At 43.9% G+C, this 23317-nt stretch overlaps 1 protein-coding gene across 1 annotated transcript; it reads left to right on the forward strand.

The window, feature by feature from the left end:
- Nucleotides 1-2017: 2017 nt before the first annotated feature.
- LOC311315408 (alpha-1,3-galactosyltransferase 2-like) lies at nucleotides 2018-10547 on the forward strand (the record flags this gene model as incomplete). The annotated part of the gene is made up of 4 exons (XM_084446077.1): nucleotides 2018-2067; nucleotides 3128-3226; nucleotides 9434-9571; nucleotides 9851-10547. 4 exons carry the CDS (start codon nucleotides 2018-2020, stop codon nucleotides 10545-10547), a joined length of 984 nt encoding a protein of 327 aa, XP_084302203.1.
- Nucleotides 10548-23317: the final 12770 nt, after the last annotated feature.

A 23317-nucleotide genomic window follows, 5' to 3' on the forward strand; every position in this document is an offset into this window, starting at 1 on the left:
CTGAACCACTTAGCCCCGGTGAGTGCATCCAGGGACTCTTCAATTCTCTGCAAGGGATAAGCATCCTTTCTGGTTCTTGCATTTAGTTGCCGAAAGTCAACGCACATCCTCATACTTCCATCTTTCTTCTGCACCAGTACAATGGGGGATGAGTAGGGACTAATACTTTCCCTAATTATTTGGCTTTCCAATAGCTGTTTTATATGGGCTCTAACTATCTCATACTGGGAAGGAGGGATCCGGCGGTAAGGCTGGCGCACTAGGGCCTCATCTAGGAGGGGAATCTCATGTGTGATCAAATTAGTACACCCAACATCAGTCTCACTCTTAGCAAACAATGAGCTGTATTTTAATAGAAGGGCCTTGGCTTGGAGCTGCTCCATGCTACTCAGGCCTCCCAAAGGAAGGGTGTCAAAGTCTAAATTCCCACAAGGGTTCGCTATTTGAGAAGACACATAGGCTGTACACTCTTGAGAATCCCCATCTACCAGAATTTCTACTTGAGGGTCACTTTTGACCACCAAGTCTACAACCTGTACTGTTGTCATGACCCTACGAGGGGTTAACCAGACATCAGAGTGATGTATGTTGGTGACTGGAATGTAAGCTACTCCTCTTTCTGCTAACACTAGGGCAGGGGAAATTAGCAGCCCATCCGGAAGAACACCCTCATCAAACCCTAGTGGTTCTACCAAAAATTCAACCTGTTTTTGTGAAGGAACTTTTGGGCAGGTGACAGGAACCAGGGTTAATGTGCCAGCTGCAACACAAATCGGAGTCTTACCCTGTACCCTGACTTTGTGGGCTTCGGATGGATTTGCTACAGCCTGAGCCATCTGGCAATGTCTGAGGGCTCGTCTCCATCCCGGGGCAGCAGACTGCACGGAGGGGGCTTCAAAGAGATTAGGGCCATGCAGTTCAAACAATTCATGATAAAAACCAGTGATCACATTCATCCCCAACACACCAGGGGTAACAGTTTTCTGGTTCTTCATATGAGGATCAGCTGAATCATTAACAACAAGAACACCCCGGCGTGGCATACTTTTCCCCATAATAGTAATGTCCAATTCAAGGTAACCCAGATAAGGGATGTCTAAACCATTGGCTGCCTTGAGCCCCAACCACCCACAGTCTTGTAAAGAACCCTTGAGCACATTTGCAAAATGATTATTAAAGCAACTCTCAGTTATGGTCGTGACCATAGACCCTGTATCTAATAAACACTTCACTTTCACTCCTCCCATGGTAACTTCTACTACTGGACAGTTACCCACAAGTTTAGACAGGTTACTCGAGTCCGAGCCTAACAACCTTCCTTCCAGCATGTGGCTCTGCATGCTGGAAGTTTTCCGAAGGCATAGATGTCTGCGATTGGACCCCTTCCTCTTCTCGGACTACCTGTGTCTGCTTAGGAGGGACTGGATTGGGGCAGTAGCGTGCTATGTGACCTACCTGGTCACAACTTAAACACACAGGTTAACTGCCTGGGGTTCTCTTGGGTCTAGAAAGTGAGTTACTGCTGGGATTTCCTTTTAAGGGCCCTAGCGCTTTAGTCACCAACTCTAGCTGCGCTTGCATTAGAGCTTTTAGTTCTGCATACTCAGACTGGCTTACACCTGAGGCTGTACCAGCTGATTGAGCCTGGACCTCACTAGACACTGGACGGGGGTTGCTGTACTTATGTTTGAAAGGTTGACTCTCACACTGAGCCGTCCAGTGAATAGCCTCTTTTCTGGCCTCACGGATGGTCCATCGGGGGTTTAGTTGCACTAAATCCTGTAGCCTGGTACGTAGACTGAGGTCTCTCACTCCATCACAGAATTGATCACGCAGATCTTTCTGTGATTTAGCATTAGCCTGCTCATCAGTTTTTACAATCTGATCCATCAAACCCATTAACGCATGTGAATAATCAAGGAGGGACTCCCCTTCTTGTTTCTTACGATTAAAGAACCTACGTTGTAGGGACACATGGGAATGTAAACAACCATAAACTTCCCTCAACACATCAAATATGGCTTTCGCACTCTCTTTGGCCTCTGAGGGCAGAAACTTTATCTCAATGTGAGCTGCACCCTCTAGATGATTATACACTATATGAGCCTTCTCTTTTTCACTTATCGGTTTATTAACAACAAAATGGTTCATTTCATCAATCCATTCTTCTACTGTGAAAGAGTCTGGCTTGTCCAACTTCCCTGAGAATTTAGGTACCTTACGGTCCTGTTGGACATAAACCACCTCCCTTCTCTCAGCTCCAGCCGAAGAGGACACAACCTCAGTATTGGAAGTTCCAGGTGTAGGTTGCAGTCTCTGTAGTTGTTGTTGTTCCAGTTCACGAATGCGTTCCTCCATTGCTTCGCGTGTGGGCTCTGCCATTGTCTTTGCCTGTAGAATAGGCTTGAACAGAAGACAAGACACTTGGATACACTCAACAGCCGTCCCACCAATCCCCCCACTGCTCTTACTGTCCCTTTCCACATTCTAATTATTCACAATCAATATCAACCACTTCCCACCATATTATTAGGCTACTCTATACTCAACTCACCTTGGCACATAAAAAAAGAGAAGAAAAAAAATCTGTATGTATCCCTGTCGACAACGCCAAATGTAGCGCCAATACCGTATGGTACATGTTGTTAGGTTATCGCGCGATTCTCGTGCGGGTTGTCCTGGGTTGACCTCCATTAGTAACTCTCTGGTCCATGTTCTATATAAACGCCATTGAACTGTCTCTGTTCGTGTCTCGGCTCAGTTATTATAATACAGCCTCAACTGGCGTGGTGACAGCGTCGGGAGTTATAGCCTACTCATGCTTTCCCCTTCACGTGAAGTCTCCCTACTACATCGAGGACGTTACTGATGCCGACATAGTGTGGTCCGTCATTATGACAGCACGTTCGCCCAAACACAACAGGAAATGTCTAGTCACCGAGCACCGAAGCAGTGGTGCCTGTCAAAGACTGAGACTATAAATAGCTTCGAAAATTGGAAGCTCTGGCACCCTCGCTGCTAGTCCTCACCGTGTAAACACTCTGGCCTCCTGCCCCACACCGGACACAGTCGGCCGCATGAGATCCTTTGTCGGCGCATATAAGGTTCTCTCCCGTGTACTCCCAAGGTGCTCTGCATACCTGACCCCTCTCGAGGCCGCTGCAGCTGGGCGCACTTCCTCGGGGGCCATCGTGTGGACCGAGGAGCTGAGGGATGCGTTTCAGAGGTATAACAAGAGAAATTTACTATTTAGTTCACCGCACACCACTCCAAACTGTTTCACACTTGTCACACGTGAGCAATCCACACTGGAACAAAACACACTGGAAATCAGATGCCACAAAGGCTAGTATGCACACACACAGTGTCAAGATTCTCTTGAGTCTATCCAGCCATCCAGCTCTCCTCGCGCACAGCTCACCCTGTAGGCCTACGGCTCTGGGGGAAGTGGCGACTAACAACACAAAAACAAACAACAAAAATAAAGAAAATAAACTAGTCCGCCCACAGAGGCAACCCCAGATATTTTGCCTCAATACCAGCCACAGATGCCAGGCGGACTAGAACACAATATACCAGAAAAATAAACTTTAATGCTTAATAAGGGACTCAACAGTAAGAGCAGCAGAATGAATCTGTAGCTTCCTGAAACATACAAAACATCTCTTTAATAATCTACTTGATTATAAAATCATTAACATTCATCTTCCATCATTAATTAAATATTAAAACTTGCATACCTGCTATGCTGGACTCAACGGTATACAATACCAATAATCGGCATCAAACAGACTCCACAACGACGCCGTAGAACAGCTTCGACTACATACAAAACAGAAAACCTTATTGCATGGCTGGATGATTTGCCAACCATTAAATATTGTGGATTAAGATATATTGTCTTACCAAACATTTCCGCCGTGAGCGTAACAAGGGTGTGCACCTGCCCTTTCCTCTCGGCCGGAACTATTCGCTATTTTTCTGTGGCTGCCTATCGATATCAATCATATCATTCGCTATAGCTCGAATGCACACAGGTCGGAGGTAGGTATTTTGCCACTTGCGACTTGCCACCTCCGACCACAAACGAACGCACAATTATTTCCCAACACGGCGCGGCTCTTCTTCACCTAATTTCTCTAACTTGGGTTGGCAGTGTGACTCGCCAGTAGGCTACTGTCTTGTCATGTAGTGTAGATGCGCTCACAAGTCCGTGCGGAAATGGTCATTGGGGCACCACGATGGATTTAATTGGAATTAAAGCTGGCATATCTTATTTATTGAAACAATCATAATTTATATAAATCACTGGATAACTTCAGCTGCATGTGAGGTGAGGACAACTTTTGTTTTTGGCAGCTGTGTTACAATGCATAGGTCTATGCATTCCGTCTTTCTGATTTGATTGCGGCTACTGTTTTTCAGTTTTGTCAAACGATAAAACATTATTTCAGCAACGTTTGGATTTTAAATCGGCGCAATTAAATGTAATGTGAACTGCGTATTGCCTATAAAAAGTATTCATCGTGCGTGTCAGCAGGGGTAGAACATCTGGTTGCAAGTATCTTCACGTTCTTCTTTGCTAAATTGCTCTCATGCTCCATGAAGTTGGATGGGTGCCGTTGGTGAACAGCAATTTTTACGTCTTGCTACAGATTCTCAATTGGATAGACGTCTGGGCTTTGACTGGGTCATTCCAGGATATTGACTTTATTGTTTTTAAACTAGTGGCTTTGTTTTCTCAAATTTGTCAAAAATGTTAATAGGAAAAGTCCAATAGTAACATTACAGTCACAAACAGACTGGCCTGACAGTTTACAAACTGGTTTCCGGCAGGTTCCTATACAATACATACAGTGCATACAGAGCATGATACACATTTAACATAGACATACAATTAATATAATAGCATACATAGGCTTACAGTTGATATGGTTCAATAGGGCAAGCTGAGGGAATAAATCTTACTGTACAAACTTGATGTCCGAGACAGTCAATAGTGTTGTGGTTATTGTCCTGCTGGAAGACGAATCTTCTCCAAAATCCCAGGTCTCTTGCAGACTGCAGCATGTTCCTTCAGAATGTCTCTGTATTGCTCCATTCATCTTAGTTTGGGACGCACTAACCAACGTGAGATCACCCAAGGACATGTGCATTTATTCTGAAATCATGTGAAATAGATCAATTGCATACAGGTGGAAAAGTAATTATGTCACTTCTGAAAATGTATTAAAGATCTTATTTAGTTGTGTCGCAAAGGGGGAGAATACTCAATTATGTACTTTTTTTTCTAATTAAGAAAAATATTTTTTTCACTTTGACATTATAAAGTACAATACTTAGTGTTAAATCAATTTTCATTCCATGTTGTATTCACGCTGAAATGTGGAAAAAGTCCAAGGGTGGGTGAATACTTTTTAGGCACTCTATGGTAGGAAAAAATTGGTCTAGTGAGATATTATTTTTCTAACTGTAATTGACTGTAATCCACTGCATAGTCAGAATGTGATCATCATGATGTTCCAGGCCCTCCTGCTCCGTACCTTCATCTCACTCCAGGGTGCCGAAACCAAGTCTGACATCTTCATCTCCGTAAACCAACAAGACACGCCACAAATCGACTTTCCTTACAACCATGAGGTATAACCCGTAGGATTTAAAGACAGGAGGTTTTAATGTTCATGTTTGCAGTAGCCTACATGACCTGAACCATCTTCTCTCCGCTCCAGTAGGCACAAGGCAAAGTGTTTTGGAACGTTTGTCCTCCTTGGCCTTGTGCTCCTCCTGGTCAAGTATCTCCCTCCATCTGTCAGGTCAGCCAACCCTAACCCTGTCAACACCACTTAACCCTAACCCTGTCAACACCACCATCTAACCCCAACCCTGTCAACACCCCTTAACCCTAACCCTGTCAACACCATCTAACCCCAACCCTGTCAACACCACTATCTAACCCTAACCCTGTCAACACCACTTAACCCTAACCCTGTCAACACCACCATCTATCCCCAACCCTGTCAACACCATCTAACCCTAACCCTGTCAACACCACTTAACCCTAACCCTGTCAACACCATCTAACCCCAACCCTGTCAACACCACCATCTAACCCTAACCCTGTCAACACCACTTAACCCTAACCCTGTCAACACCACCATCTAACCCCAACCCTGTCAACACCATCTAACCCTAACCCTGTCAACACCACTTAACCCTAACCCTGTCAACACCACCATCTAACCCCAACCCTGTCAACACCATCTAAACCTAACCCTGTCAACACCACTTAACCCTAACCCTGTTAACACCACCAACACCACCACCTGTAGGGCTGTTTTAGACTTCAATAAACATGTGATTTATACCGGTATGCAGGGTTTCTGTGAAGTAAGAGTAGAAAAGGACACTGTCAGTATACTTGGTTGCGAAACCATTTTTCTACATACTGTATTGCTAACTTTTCCCCTGAACACAGAAAGGTTTTTTTGTAAACTGTGTGCTGTTGATACAGTCTAAACTGTACTGTAGGTTGCATTTTGTATTGCAGTACTGTATGTTTCCTTGTGTTTCAGGTACTTGAAGGGGCTCCAGCCTATGAAAATATGTCCAGTGACCACTGTGGCACCTCCATTAAAGCAGGAGAACCATATAGATGCCTCCCTGAAATTGCAGTAGGCCATTCTCAATAAATATTCAGGAAATAATGTAATAATGAAATGACCTGAAAATAACTTCTCTAATCTCCAACTTCTACTCCTCTCTATCTGCTGTTGAGGTGTTTTTCTACTTGACTAATTCAACTGCCTCTAACCCCGGAAACCACAGTGTAACTGTTCAAAATCAAGAGAAGCGGGGGAAGGTGGAGGGGGCGGGGGGAGGGGGAGGGGGTAGATTCACTCAGTTCCTCAGTTCGTACTCGAGATACAGGTATAGAACCGGCTGCCATAGTGGATGAGTGGGGATATTTATTTCACTCCTGAGCCTAAGTCAGGTGTTTTTATTATAAGTCCCAACTGAATGGTGGCTATAGGTCATATGTCCAACTCTGACACAGTTGGTCATGCCGTAGGGAGTCTGTGGTGGAATTGGTCATAGAATGCAGATCTGTGCTCTCTACTTCTGGGATCACTGATTGGCCATGCGCTTAGAGACGTGCTTCAGACGCAGTGAGGATCGCGGCGTAGCACAGGTGTCCTTAAACCCAGGCTAGCTCCTGGATGCTCTAGAACAAAGGCTCTCAACCTTTTTTGAGCTCTGTACCCCTGGCATATTTTGGAAAATCCACCCTAAGCCTGGGTCTAGACTTTAAAATACGCCCACTCCACCGAAGTTGACTGATTCATGAAGATTTCAACGCAGTGTAACGAGCTGACAAAGGCTACCCCACACCACCTATGGCTGTCACTATGGGTGGGCCATAGGTGGCCTGGCCCACCCCAAACAGGCACCCACAGATTCAAGATGTTTATTAGCCATATATATAGTTCACACATACAGTCATTTGACGTGGGTTAAGGCATACGCTGTTGCAGATGACATGTATGTTCCTATAGGAAATTACATTTATTTATTAATCATAGTATTTTTCTGTTTAATTAAAAATACAAACTTTAGTTTCCTTATAAATGAAGCCATTAAGAAACAATGGTGCGTTTTTTTCTCTTTACTGAAAAAGGAAGTTACTCAAGTATGATTTCAGTTGGGAGTCAAGCTGAGCTGTGCTGCAGAGGACATCTACCACAATGTGTGGAAACCAGTATCAGTCGGAGGGAGAACGAGAGAGCTCAGTATGCTATAATTAGTATGTGTCAGTTTACAAACGGGAGAAATTCTGGTCATTAAAATATATCATCATTATTAGTCGCAAAGGGGGAGAATACTCAATTATGTACTTTTTTTCTAATTAAGAAAAATATTAGTGTTAAATCAATTTTCATTCCATGTTGTATTCACGCTGAAATGTGGAAAAAGTCCAAGGGTGGGTGAATACTTTTCAGGCACTCTATGGTAGGAAAAAATTGGTCTAGTGAGATATTATTTTTCTAGCTGTAATGCAGGTTAGGGTTAAACATGCATTTTCCCTTTACTACTCCTTTAATACAGTACATCCATGGTCTAGAGTGGAAGCGCCTATGATGACGCATCGCATAATCTTCCGGTCTGTAATGTTTTTACTGTAGGCTGCACATGGTGAAGTTTCAAGTAGATAACATTCGCGATGGCATCACCAGGCATAACACCGAAGAAAACTGTAAAATAAGATGCAAGGAGAACTAAGAGATGCGTAAAGTTACCGGTTAAGGAAAAATAAAGCAAGCGGAAGTAGGAGGCGGGCTCTACAGGCTCGAGCCGGAAGAAGGGGCGGGCTTAAGGCAGTGAAGTAAATAGACGGCTCTTCTCCCCGAGGAGAGACTGGTGACCTGAGGCTAATCTAGTTAGCTAGCTAGTCAGCAGCCAGTAGGACGAGTTTTCCTGTGCGGGTGTAATTGCCGATCGTGCAGTGCACAGTATTGCACTAACCCTAACCCTGCTCCCATTTAGGCTACTGTAGTTTTCCTGTATGTTTTTGTTTGTTGTTGTTGTTTTTTAAACATAAAATGCCACTGCTCAAGAGCCCTGTTGGTGCCTAGAAACCTCCCGTCAGGGCATGCTTTGAAAAAACCCCGCAAATCGGGAGGGACGGCTTCGCTTGCTCGGGAGGGACGGCTTCGCTTGCTCGGGCAGTCTTTCTGTCGCAGGATTTTAGTTGTTGCTTTAACCCATGTGTCTGACAACAGCATATCGTATTATCAAAAATAGTTAATAATTATGCAGTTCATATGCCCTACTTACGACTGAGCTCTAGCGACGGGTCTGTTTAGTTGGCCTATATAAGAAGCCATAACAGCCATTTCTATAGCGTATTTAAATTGATGATCTTAATATTGTATTCAGCATTAATGATCTTAACATAGGCCAGTTCCAGTTTGCCACACCCTTTTCTGTTTGAATCATTTGTGAATCATTATGTTTCAAGAATGAGTGAGTATTTGTAATGCACTTTACATTTGAAACTAATGTGAAAGTGGTACAGAGAAAATGAGTGAAATGAAGCGTTGTTTGTGTTTTCTATTTCATACTCTGCTTTCTTACCCTGCAGCTTTCTGATTTGCTTGGAGGTGTGTACACTAGATTCAGATCAGATTCTTTCACTAGCCACCTTTCTATATGAATTACTGTTTCCTTACTTTTTCTCTCTATATACAGTATACTTTCCAAAATAATTAATTATTAACCTGCTTCTGAAGGATTCAAGGATGGCTTATTGTCATTATGTGCCATGTCAAATGAAAGGCCCCCATGAAAACAATGAAATGACCTGTACAATGAAAGCCGTGTAGCACCTGTGGGCTAGTTGTGACCCCCGGGTCACTGTGTGCATTCCTCACTGCAGGTCAAGACTGGACATCCAGACATGCACTGACTGGGGGGCGCCTATCATCTGGGAGGGCGTGTTTGACCCCGACCTCTACGACCGGGAACACAGGAGGAGAAACTCCTCCGTGGCTCTCACCGTCTTCGCTGTGGGCAGGTCGGGTCTCCTGTGTGACCTTCATTCCTTTACAGAAGCTATTCTGGATGACTAAGATCTTTAGTGGCTTTCAGGTCATGACCTGTACCTTTTCAGTACAATTCAGTGTTTGGTTATCAGGGAACTGGTAGGTGTTCATCATGCCTTTCAGCTCAGGCTTGTGAATACCAGTCACCAATGAATACAACTTCCATTGCCTCAAACATTCTACACAGTCCAGTTATAGCGATACTGTAACAAAACCAGCTCAATCTGATCTCTCAATCTCAAACCTCCCAGGTATCTGGACACGTACCTGAAGGACTTCCTGCTCTCTGCCGAGAAACATTTCATGGTGGGTCTTCCTGTGACCTACTACGTGTTCACCGACACCCCCTCCAAAGTGCCTGTCTTCCCGCTGGCCCTGGGACGCATGCTGAAGGTTATGAACATCCAGAGGCACGCCCGCTGGCAGGACGTCTCCATGATGCGCATGAGGGCCATCGCCGACGCCATCGACTCCCACATCCAACACAGCAGCAGCCATGTCTTCTGCTTGGACGTCGACCAGTTGTTTGTGGGGAGGTTCGGCTCGGAGGCGCTGGGGACGTCGGTGGCGTTGCTCCATGCCTACTACTACCACGAGCCACGGACGGCGTTCACTTACGACCGCAACCCCGGCTCCAGGGCCTACATGAAGAACGAGGACGGGGACTTCTACTACCACGCGGCCGTGTTCGGGGGCACGTGGCGGAGCGTACGATGGCTGGCGGAGAGCTGCCACCAGGCCATCATGGAGGACAAGAGCAGAGGGGTGGAGGCGCTGTGGCATGACGAGAGTCACCTCAACAAGTACCTATGGCTCAACAAGCCCAGCAAGCTGCTGTCGCCCGAGTACTGCTGGGCCAGCGAGATCGGCCAGCGCAGCGACATCCGGGTCACACGTCTGCTCTGGGCAGAGAAGAAGTATGACAGCCTCAGGGATAATCTGGAGTAGGGCATTCAGGACTACTGAATTCTACTAGTCATCGACTACTCCGCCAAAGTAGTCGACTAGTCGATTAATTGGGGGTTTACCACGATTGTTTTTTTAACCCAATAACAACAGTCATAACCTTTTTTTAAATGTAGAATTAAAAAACGCTGAAACGACGAAGATGAACTATCCACAGCAGTGCCCAATGGCACAAAAAACTATAAACATAATTAGGGGGATTTTTAAATTTTATTTTAGAAAATGACCGGCAATGCACAAGGTCAACTAGTGGTTTGATAGTCGACTATTTGACTATCGACTAGTCTGTGAAACCCCTACTCTGGAGCCACATTTGGCTCCTTGACTACTCATGGTTGGTGCCTCCCATGCAAATTTAGAAATAAGTGATACCAATTTACAATTAGTAGCCGAATAATACAAAACCACTGATAACATCGGTTTGAATAAACAGATCTGAGACCAGCTGAATTAAGTCTAAATTGTTGTCATTAAAATAGCCTGTCCGACACAAACATGCTGGTGGAATAAAGAGGTTAGTGAAGGTTAGCAGGCTGCCACTGGAAATTTTCTTCTCTACGAGGCCCAGCGCCAACTTGTAAAGATTTGACAATTCAAGATTTGAGTGAATTATAAGAGGTGCGATTCAGGAATACAATATCCACAAGAAAAAATAAGAATGGACCGACTGTGACGCAATCATAGCTAACACAGTTATAGTTAACGCAGTTATAACTAATGCAGTCATAGCTAACACAGTCATAGCTAACACAGTCATAGCTAACACAGTCATAGTTAACGCAATTATAACTAATGCAGTCATAGCTAACACAGTCATAGCTAACGCAGTCATAGCTAACACAGTCATAGTTAACGCAGTTATAACTAATGCAGTCATAGCTAACGCAGTCATAGCTAATGCAAGTGGTTTGCCTGTATGTTTTATCCGCAGTGAGAAGTTCTCCCACGATCATAAGAGCAATATTGAGATACTCCACATTCGCCACAGTTTCTTATCTCAAACTCAGCATTTTCATCCCTTGTAGCTCCTGAGGAACAGTTTCAATTGTGAAAAAATGGCTCTGGACTAGCATTTGTAGTTCAGGAGCCATTGTAATGAACTAGCCCTGGTCCAGGTGGGTATACTATTCGGCGCTATACCCCGGTACACTGCCCTGCCAGGAACCATTCATTGTGCCTTAGACTTTTGTCACTCTGTCTACATTACTGCATCTACAGACAATATTATTTCGTTACTTTCAGTGAAGACATTTTTCAAAAGATGAAAGCGTTTTCTCTGTGTACCAGTTGTACCAGCCCATCTTTTATATAAAAAGCAACACTATGCACTTAAATAGCACATATCCACTGATATCCACTAGCCTAGCATGGCAACACTGATCATGTGATTTCTCTCCACTAGACAAACAGCATGTGAGATCACGTGATCAGGGTGTTGAAGCCAGGCTAGTGGATAACATAATAACTGAGTGGATATTGGTGGATATGTGCTATTTAAGTGCAAAATTTCGCTTTTCAGCGTCTGGGCCTCAAGTTCCACAAGGATGGATACAGTGAGTGTTGAGTGGTCCTGGTAGGGTCTCGCAGTAGGGATCATACCTATGGATCAAGTACCTCATCAGATATTACTGTATACTAAGATCATATGCAATGTGCCCAACTGGCTTGGATGAAGGCATTCTTGACTGGCATAGTAATTATATTGATCTATTGTGAAAAGATGAGAAGATTTCACCAGAGAGTTTCTATGACTATCTGTATTTTGGGAAATAAATGTTATGTACTGACATAACGTTTCGGGTAGAGCTAGTTCCCTGCATCTACTGTAGGCTAGATAGATAGATAGATAGATAGATAGATAGATAGATAGATAGATAGATAGATAGATAGACAGAATAATGTACTGTGATTGTACACTGCACTGATTGAACACTGTACTGTGATTGTACACTGTACTGTGATTGAATACTGTACTGTATACTTGCATGTGACATATGAAGATGTGCATCTCTCCTTCATCATCACACCGTTACTAACTTATCTAAAGTTAGTAACTGCCATAGATGAATAGTAAGCTCATCTTAAATTATTAACTGCCATAGCCTGAAGAGAACATTAGCTAGCTAGGACAACTTTGCTGCATGTTGTGTTTACATGATTTATGTTTTTATCCATCTCCTTTTATGTAAAGTACCATGCTACATTGATTTGTATGAATTGTGCTATATAAATAAAATTACATTGATTTGTATGAATTGTGCTATATCAATAAAATTACATTGATTTGTATGAATTGTGCTATATAAATAAAATTACATTGATTTGTATGAATTGTGCTATATAAATAAAATTACATTGACATTACAGTACTGTATAATACATTTACTCCATGATTAACATTGTTCGTTTCAAGTCCTGGGTTTCTGAATTCAACAAGACAGCAGGTTACTGAACTGACTCTGAGCTCCAGATCACATATTTCCTGTAGTCTGTGGCCTCCTGGCCTCAGTGCCGATATCTGCAGGAAGAAGCCAGTCAGGGTAAAAGTCTCTGTACTCTTTAAAAGGGTAGAATTCTCATTTTGGCACAAAAATTACATCAAACACCATGATGAGTAATTTGCATTCTTGACGAGTTGTCAACTTGCATCTGTAATTTCAATTTCCTTAAAGCAATACATCGCGATATTTGGATCTTTACAAACATGTCTGGTGCTAATTCTCCAATTAGATTTACTAAAAGTAAGCTGAATCGTCCAAACAGTCTACTCAGAAAGATAATACATTGACATTTATTATCTTTTAAAACTCGCGCCCCCGGGACGCAGCATTCAGTCGAAGTGCACATGCGCAACGTTGTGCTTAAACAACACAGTAGTAGCTAACTATTCTGGCATCTATGGATATCATGCGTTTTTTAGCTCAATGATATCATGGCGGAGGTAAGAAAACCGAAGCAAAACATCACGGAGGAAGCCAGAAAAAGAAAAAGACAATCTGATAACGTTACGACAGTACGACAGTGCACTTACTCGCAGTCTGTGGGGGCGCAGTTCAGGAAAACCGGAGAAAACGCTATGTATTGCTTTAATGTTCATTTTTTTCATATAAATACAACACAGTGTGGAATTTATTAAGTAATCTTTAATTCCTTGACACAAAATAAGTTCTTAACATTCACACACAAAATAATTCCTTAACACAAAAAGAATGCTAATTTCAGAAAATATAGAGGCTCTGATGATAACATTTATAGTGCTGTCATATTATTAAATAAAGCTTATGGTGTTGTCATTGTCACATTATGAAGTCTCAACCCTGGTTGTTTTTCTTGTATGATTGTCTGTCTGACTGTCTGTCAGTCATGAGTGGTTGGTTCCTCACACCTCCCCGCTGTCTGTGCTGAGGGAGTCGGAGCGGGCTCGCTGGGGGCAGGTGAGGTTCAGGTAGCCCAGCTCGGCGGGCCCAGCCCGGGACAGAGAGGGCGCCTGGGTGGAGACGGTAGATGGGTCAGCGGTGTCCTCTGTGGTTCTGGCCTTGCTTCTGTAGATGATGTCCAAAAGGTTTGTTATGTCCTCAGACCCAGGAACCACCCTGTCAACCACAGGACACGTTCTTCAGTGTCGGGTTCTATTGTTAAACACGGTAGGTATTGTTCCTAGCTTGAGTGGATGGTACAGAAAAGCATAAAAAAGGGTCCCTTCGTGAACATACTGTAAGTGCATCTGTTTTTAAAGGTAGGACAGATAGATACCAAAGAGGAGTTTCTCTACCTGGGGCTAGGTGTTAGCAGGGGATTCTCCATGTGGAACATTCTCTGCAGTTCCTGGTGAAACACAAGCACAAACATAGCAAACATAGCAAAATATTATTTTAAACCAGGGCTCCTTCACCATAAACACTGGCAGTAATATCCTCTGAGCAACTTTTAGGTTCTTATTGATGATTGTTGCATTGTTTGTGTTGTACTGTCTACTATGTCGTTTTGTTGTATGGGACTGTCCATCATGTATTGTCTTGTTGTTTTGTACACTGAATGTTTGTTGTATTTTTTTTATATGCCCCATTCTTTTTCAGAGGTGCAATAACATCTGCCCAGGGACTGCAGTTGAAAACTAGCCACGCTGGCTAACACTGGCACATTTACAGAAATGTCCATTAATGTGCACTGTCCCTGTCATTTTAAAGCAAATAAAGTAAAGTAAATATTGGGAGAACAAAAGAACTTAAGTTCTGTTCATCTGTAAACTGACAGTTTCTGTGGGAAGAAACTGCAACAGGCTAGCAGCACCACCTACACACACACCGACACACACAACAGGATGTGGTCACAGTACCTCAGTATTGCGCAACGATTGATGGTTACGCAAATTGCGCTCCAGCGCTGCAATCTGATTGGACATCTGAAGCGTAGCATCCTGTAGTTGCCTGTTCTCCTCTTCCAGGAAGTTGGCCCTGGAACCGTCCACACAAGAACAGATTATACACACTGACCAAGGGATTAGCTCAATAGTCATGGGTGTGTGTGTGTGTGTGTGTGTGTATAGGCTGTGTTTGTGTGAGTGTGTACAGTATGTGCAGTGTATGGTATGTGCTACAGTAAGTAAAGCTCTGCCTCTGCTGTCATTGGCAGCCGCCATATATGATGGAGACGCTGCTACTTGTACCCTTGAAGAATGCCTGAAAATGAATGTATATTAATTGGTGCATGACCTTGTGAATATTAATTGCACCTTCAGTATTTGTATCCCTCTATGTTTTTCTCTGTGTCTGTCTGTGTGTGTGTGCATCTCTGTGTGTGTGTGTGTGTGTGTGTGTGTGTGTGTGTGTGTGTGTGTGAGAATGTGTCTGTGTGCGTGTTTGTGTGAGTGTGTGTTTGTGTGTGTGCACATCTGTGTATGTGAGAGTGAGTGTGTGTGTATGTGTGTGTGTGAGTGAGTGTGTGTGAGTGTGTACTGTATGTGTGTGTGTGTAGGTGTGTGTGAGTGTGTGTGTACTGTATATGTGTGTGTGTGTGTATGTGTGCGTCTGCTGAGTGTTACCTGCGTTGAGCATTGCTGGCAGCAAACACACTGTCCTTGCGGAGCTCCTCCTCCTGGCTGAGCTGCAGGAGGAGGCTCCTGGTCTCCCGGAGCAGCTTCTCGTTCTCCTCATGCATGCTTCTCACCGTCCGGCGCTCCTGGGAGAAACCAACATGGCGTCCTTCATTAGCACCATCGCCCTCACCCCGGCCTTTCTCAAACATGTTCTACACAAACAGGGCTGTCATGGGGTTTAAAGAAGTGTGTGTACTCTAGCATGTTACCAGTACAGTTTTTAGATTAGTGGAGTTTAAAGAAGTGTGTATACTCTAGTACAGTATGTTACCAGTACAGTTTTTACATTAGTGGTGTTTAAAGAAGTGTGTATAGGCTACTGTAGTATGTTACAGTTTTTACATTAGTGGTGTTTAAAGAAGTGTGTATACTCTAGCATGTTACCAGTACAGTTTTTACATTAGTGTGTTTAAAGAAGTGTGTATACTAGTATGTTACCAGTAGTTTTTACATGAGTCAGCGTTTCCGCTGGTAAGGTTTTGCGCACCGCGGCAAGATCCTTGCCGCCACACCAAACATTTGATACAAAAAACAATAATACAAATTAGGCTATATATAAATAAAACGTTCTAAATATGTCTGCCTAAATGCGCTTTCAAAACCACTGTCGCGCCCACATTAGGACTATTTATTTTCAATAAAGAGCCTATAGGCCGCGCGCTCTGTGCCGCTCCTTGCTGCTCCTTTCTGAGGTGATCGGAAGATCGGCGCGTGAAGGGATTTTTTCTTCAGTGAGCGGCATGAGGTTATTGACGCTCAAATATTACAATAGTGTTAACCAGTGTTTGACTTGGGCCAAACACTGGTGCTGGCACCTAGGCCTACTCCTCAAAATGCCTAGCCTACTGTCTAAAATACATGTATGTTAGTAATCTAAGTGCCGTTATAGCTACAGTTAGACGTGCCGACAGCTCCTGCCCATCTCAAGCACGTTGGTAAAGCCTTTGGTTTTATAATTCCCTGATGACAACTAGCGGATCCTACAACCTAATATATCAATACAATTTTCCAGATGGGCATACGACGATTTTTGAAGAGGAAGAGAGAGGAGAATGATGAGACCAGTCAGGTAGGCTAGGTTATTGCCGGCTAGCCATGATTCACACCGGGGGATTAAGGAACAAGGCACGCTACCTGTAGTAGGCTAACAGTTTTCCCCGCTTCCCAGGGACCTGTTCGGGCAAGAGGAATGCCTCAAGCAGTGATCGGACAAGTAAAAAATGAATATGATAAATAGGCCTTGTGTTACGTAACGTTATCTGAAAATACAGTTTGAGCCGAAGCGGAGCCTGCTCCATTTGAGCTACGCGCAGCTGTCTGTCAGTCAGTCAGCCCTTCAAGCGGGCGTTGTCAAGGAGACATAGACCACAAGCGCGAGTAGGTTCTGCAACTTTCGTGCGAGTCAGGTGCAGCGCTGCTTGATGGATTGTGCGACGGTCTATTTGGCTGGCTGAACTAACACTAGCTTGCGTTAATGTTCCTCTAGCCACCTAAAACATGCCAATCAAAATAACAGAAAACAACAGCTGTTACCATTATAACAGCTGCTGTTATAATGGTAACCTACAATACATCTGATTAAAATATGTCTATAAACCATATGATTTATTAAGTGCCTGTGTGGTCTCCGACCCCCGCTTTGGTTTCGAAATCGGACTCTTTTTTTCACACACCACCACACCAAGAGATCAGTTCCACAGGCAGTGTTACCAGATTGGGCGGGTTCACGCCCAATTGGGCTTCTTTTGATCACGTTTGGCCGGAAAAAATAGCATTGGGCGGGCGTTTAATTTTTTTTTTTTTTTAAATAATAAAACTTGCGGGACAGACGTTTCAATTTTATCCAATGATGTTAATAGGGTGGGAGATGTGCACCTGTCCAATAGGGGCGAGGGAGCTCTCCCTGTTCAATGCATTTGATTCACACGGTCAAGGAGAAGGTCGAGGTCGGAGTCAAATCTAGCTAGCTACTAGGGATGTGCACGGTTAACCGATTTCTCGAGTACCCGAGTAGGCAATCTGCTAGTCGGAAAATAAATACTACTCGGTTAATCTAAAGGCTATACAATATGGCATGTTTGGCTGTGAAAGCGCGCATTTCTGAGCGCCTGTGCCCTTTTTCAATTGTTACCAAAGAGGATAGAGCATTGGCGGCTGCCTGGAGAAAAGCGCTGTATACAGAGTCTTTTTTCGAGCGCTCCGGCTTTTTGAAAACATTGCCCTCTCAACTTTTCAGAAAGGTGCTGCCAACGTCACCGCGGCTCTTTCAGGCAACCAATGATCAGATATTAGATAGGGCATGACTCGTCAGCTGTCTGGGGATCCCGGGGGAACCCCCTGATCAGATATTAGGTAGGGCATGACTCGTCAGCTGTCTGGGAATCCCGGGGGAACCCCTGCCTGGCTATTAAACGGAATATCTGAAAGTGCACCGATCGTAAAAATAATAAATGCAGCCAGTTGTCAGGGGCAGTGATGACTGATTACTAGTTGATTACTGTCTAGCCAGCTAACTGGTTACGTTTTAAAAGCTATATTTATTTACATGGACACAGTTATTGGGTGCAAAGTTACGTGGTCACAAAAACTAGCAGCCCATGGGCTTGCTAATGCTCGCTCTCCATGGTTCGGTTTTCCATACTGTTAAGCATTTTCGGATCAAACTACACCGTGGTTTTGCATAGTGTTAAAGCATTTTATGGATCGAGCCTCGGACTTTCAAACCTGTTACAGCGTAGGTAGCCTATGAGAGAACTATAGACTTAAGCCTATATACAGTATATGCCACTTCATTTGTTTTGTTTTGACAATTAAACGCTGGTACCGGGTCTCTGGTTTTGTTTATCTGCATACTGTGCATAGTAGGCAGTGGTGTGAGTGAACTTTGTACTCTGGCTCCAGGCAGCACTCCCATCATTTAGCGGTAGGCTAATCATGTTGGTAATGAGCCCTGAGGTGGTGCTGAAAAAGACAGCGAGTACCAGCACAGGTCCATGTGCGTATAGCCTACTCCTATAGTTTTCCAGCCTGCTATACATACATATTGAATGATAAGGCCTGTTGTTCAATAAATCTATTTAGTTTTGCATGGACATTTCTCTAATGAAGGCTTGACGCCAAAACATCCATTATTGTCCAATAAATTGGAAATAGGCAGTGAGTGCTGCGGTGCTTTTTAGATAATGCAAAAAATTAATTAACTTGTTATCCGGCATCGGCAGTAAAGGCTTGGTTTAATACTTAATTTATATTAGTAAATTGGTTGCATATTGTAGGCTTAGAGTTTTCAGAGTAGCCTAACGATAGGCTTAATAGGCTATGAGCTGGGCAGTGCATCCACATTAAAAGGCTGCGTTTTTCGATTCCGATAGCTTCATGAAAACCTATGGGTTATTCAATCTGATGATAAGTAATGCATCCAACCACACATCAGCTTTTAAATATGTTTATTTGCAAGGGCATGGACGAGACATGAAAGCACCGCCACGGTAATAACGGCGGAAAAAAACGTATTCCCCTCCGAGGGGGCCGGGGTTAAATGCGCTCTGTCTGGACGGTATCTTTTTTTGAGTAATCTTTTTTTTTGAGTAATCGGTTACTCGAGTAGGATCAGGTTAGGTTACTCGGTTTTAAAATTAGTCGAAATTCCCATCCCTACTAGCTACCCCCGAAGAAACCTAAAGATGCCAATTTGGGGATGTGGGATCGGCAGGTTTCTGTCATGATCACCGCATCGATGCCTTTTGGCTGGAGGTAGAGGCCTTTAAAGATGCCGGAGGAAATCTGTGCTTTCAGGATGTGGCACTTGGCGCAATCATATTGCTCACTCTGCCCATATCAAATGCTCATGTGGAGAGATAATTTTCCAAAGTGACGCTAAAGATGATGCCAGAAATTGCATGGGATTACCGCTGCTTTCTGCTCGCATGGACGTGCGCTACGGCTGCAACGTTCCACCCTCCCCGACTGTTGTTGGGGAGCTTTGACTCAACCATCTATTAATACTTGCTAATTAGGAAGTTCACCACATGTACAGAGTTTTACATTGACGAGTTACGTTAGAAGTTGGAATGGACTCCTGGCCTGTTCGGCGTGACGGTAAGACATTTTTACTTAATACTATACAGCAGGTGTTTCTGGATATCGCATCATTGATTCATTAGCCTACTTGTGTCTGCCAGCTGCTTGCCTGCCTGAGTATCACACTCCTGACTCGGTTATTGTAGGCGAGCAGGCAGGCTATTCATGGATGGTTATACAGGTGGTTATATAGGCCTACCATTGGAAGTTGTGTAGCCTAGTCCACTTGTCACATTCTGCGGTTTCTTGTCACCACTAAAGCTTGTTATCTAGCTTTTCATCTTGTTATCTTGAGTTGTTCTCTTGTCTATGACCGCAGCACCGCCGTTCCTCTGTTCATGATATAGCCATGCTTCTCATGTGTTATTATAATTTGTTGCCTGCATTATCATTTCTTTGACTATTTGATGGGATTACGCAATTTTCTCTCTGTCGTAGGCTGTGTGTGTGACATATGTGTAGGCGTGTGTTGCAGTTTACCAAGAGTTATTATTATTTTCGGTATTTCAACTGAAAGGCATTTTTCTTAGCATGCACTGCTATATATTATATACTATAATATTTGGGCGTTTTCTTATCACATTCGGCGGATTTTGAGCACTCATTGGGCTGGAACACATCACACCAATATGGCAACCCTGTCCACAGGAAACACTGTGAGTGGTGTTCAAAGAAGTCTGTATACTCGAGCATGTTACCAGTACAGTTATTACATGAGTGGTGTTTAAAGAAGTGTGTTTACTCTAGTATGTTACAAGTACAGTTTTTACATGAGTGGTGTTTAAAGAATTGTGTACTGTATACTCGAGCATGTTACCAGTAAAGTTTTTACATGAGTGGTGTTTAAAGAATTGTGTACTGTATACTCGAGCATGTTACTAGTAAAGTTTTTATATGAGTGGTGTTTAAAGAATTGTGTACTGTATACTCGAGCATGTTACCGGTAAAGTTTTTACATTAGTGGTGTTTAAAGAAGTGTGTATACTCTAGTATGTTAGCAGTACAGTTTTTACATTAGTGGTGTTTAAAGAAGTGTGTATACTCTAGTATGTTAGCAGTACAGTTTTTACATGAGTGTTGTTTAAAGAAGTGTGTATACTCGAGCATGTTACCAGTACAGTTTTAACATGAGTGGTGTTTAAAGAATTGTGACTGTATACTCGAGCATGTTACCAGTAAAGTTTTTACATTAGTGGTGTTTAAAGACGTGTGTATACTCTAGTATGTTAGCAGTACAGTTTTTACATTAGTGGTGTTTAAAGAAGTATACTCTAGTATGTTAGCAGTACAGTTTTTACATGAGTGGTGTTTAAAGAAGTGGGTATACTCTAGTATGTTACCAGTACAGTTTTTACATGAGTGGTGTTTAAAGAAGTGTGTATACTGGGGGTCCATGGATAAGGAGGTGGTACCCCACCCATACCCTCTACTACACCACTGAACACAACGGGACCCAGGTCTACTCAGCGGCTCTGTAAAAGTATTTTGGGTCACGTTCTATGACGTTCTGTCGTCACGGTGATAGGAGCTGCGCGGCGGTGGCGTTACCCTGTCCACGGCGTCCACGGCAACGGCCATCTCTCTCTCCAGCAGGTGGATCCTGCTGTCGCGCCGGCTCGTCTCCTGGACGTAGGTGTGCTTGGCTCGCCACAGCTTGGCTTTGTGCTGCTCCCGCTTCTCCTCGTACCTGCTGTAGGGAGGGGATGGGAGAGGGGCCGGCTTACAGGGGCAGCTGTGGCTCAGCGGTAGAGCGAGTCGTCCAATGATCGTAGGGTCAGCGGTTTGAATCCCTCCTTCTGTCCACATGTCGAAGTGTCCTTGGACAAGACACTGAACCCCAAATCGCTCCCAATGAGCAGGCTAGCACCTTGCATGGCAGCTGCCGTGAATGAGGTGCCTTCATTGTAAAGCACTTTGGATAAAAGTACTATATAAGTGCAGTCCATTTACCATTTTACAGTAGGCCTAGGTCATGCTCTACGCAGGCTACGCTGACGCGGCCATGAATGCGGGCTATACACAAGCGGAAAGTTTACTTGAAACACATCACGTGTGAAACACACCTTACGTAGCCGTATGTAGCTTGCGTAGCTGGTAGTAGGATAGCTGGTAGTAGCGTAGCTGGTAGCAGCATAGCTGGTAGGAGGTCTGTTCAATGGCAATGGTGATGGTTGTAACTTTGTAGTGTCTGTCCATGGGCGGTGGTGTCTGTTACTGTACTGTCAATGTCTATGTAATGTCCACATACGATGTCTATGTAAAATGTTGTTCGTTGTTAAATGTATTGTGCTGTAAATGCAGTCCTGTGAAAATGAATTTCCCCTTGAGGGACAATAAAGTCTAATCTAATCTAGTAGCATAGCTGGTGGTAGCGTAGCTGGTAGTAGCATAGCTGGTAGTAGCATAGCTGGTGGTAGCATAGCTGGTAGTAGCATAGCTGGTAGTAGCATACAGTAGCTGGTGGTAGCATAGCTGGTAGTAGCGTAGCTGATAGTAGCGTAACTGGTGGTAGCGGCGTGATTTTTTTTACCAACCAACTTCTGCCATAACCACGCCCCCGCAAGTTTTCATTGGTTAGGTTTAGGGTTAGGGTTAGGGTTAGGGTTAGGGATAGGGTTAGGGTTAGGATTAGGGTTAGGGTTGGCCAATGAAAACTCGCGGGGGCGTGGTTATGGCAGAAGTTTGTTGGTAAAAAAAAGCACGCGTGGTAGCGTAGCTGGTAGTAGCATAGCTGGTAGTAGCATAGCTGGTGGTAGCATAGCTGGTGGTAGCATAGCTGGCGCTAGCGTAGCAGATTACTAGAAAAGGTAGGCCTACTACAATACATAATACCTGCACCAGGAAGAAAACTGTGTGCCATCTTTCTTAGGAAGTAGCAAGAATTATTGGATATTTCTTGAAAAGGGTCATTGTTATTGTCTCAGAAGCAGCCAGACCATGAGCCTGTTTGAAATTCTCTGGTGTGGTCTACCTGCTCTGTGCATCCAGCTGCTGGAGGGCTTGAGTCAACTCCTCCCTTAGTCTCTCACACTCCTGCAGGCTGGCCTGTAGCCGCCCGCTCACATCAGGGCACATCTGGGGTCAGACAAAGTCAGAGGTTCAACATCTCACTCAAATAAAAAAAAATATACAAAAGACACACAATAGACTGTGCATGTTAGGCTGGCTGCTGGAACACAAACTCTTGTAGATAAGGAAAAATAGAGTGTTTTATTGGGAGCTATCTGGTGTGCAGAACTCTATTTTTCCGTATCAACAACTCACTCAGTCGTGTGTGTATGTTTGTGTGTGTGTGTGTGTGCGTGTGTGTGTGTATCCTGTACTCATGTGTGTGTCCTATAATCTGAATTCCGTACTCCAGACTGTAAAATGCTAGGCTGTATATATTATGTTTTTTTAAATTCTGTTTCTGTGGGAGAGACTCACTGCCTCTGTTCTGACTGTGCAGGCTTGATTCTGGTTCGGGCCCTGGTTCAGGTCCTGGTTCAAGTTGTGTAGCTGGTTCAGGTCCTGGTTCAAGTTGTGAAGCTGGTTCAGGCCCTGGTTCAAGTTGTGTAGCTGGTTGAGGTCCTGTAGC

Source organism: Borostomias antarcticus (assembly GCF_949987555.1).
Source record: "Borostomias antarcticus genome assembly, chromosome: 11".
Classification (NCBI taxonomy): Eukaryota; Metazoa; Chordata; class Actinopteri; order Stomiiformes; family Stomiidae; genus Borostomias; species Borostomias antarcticus.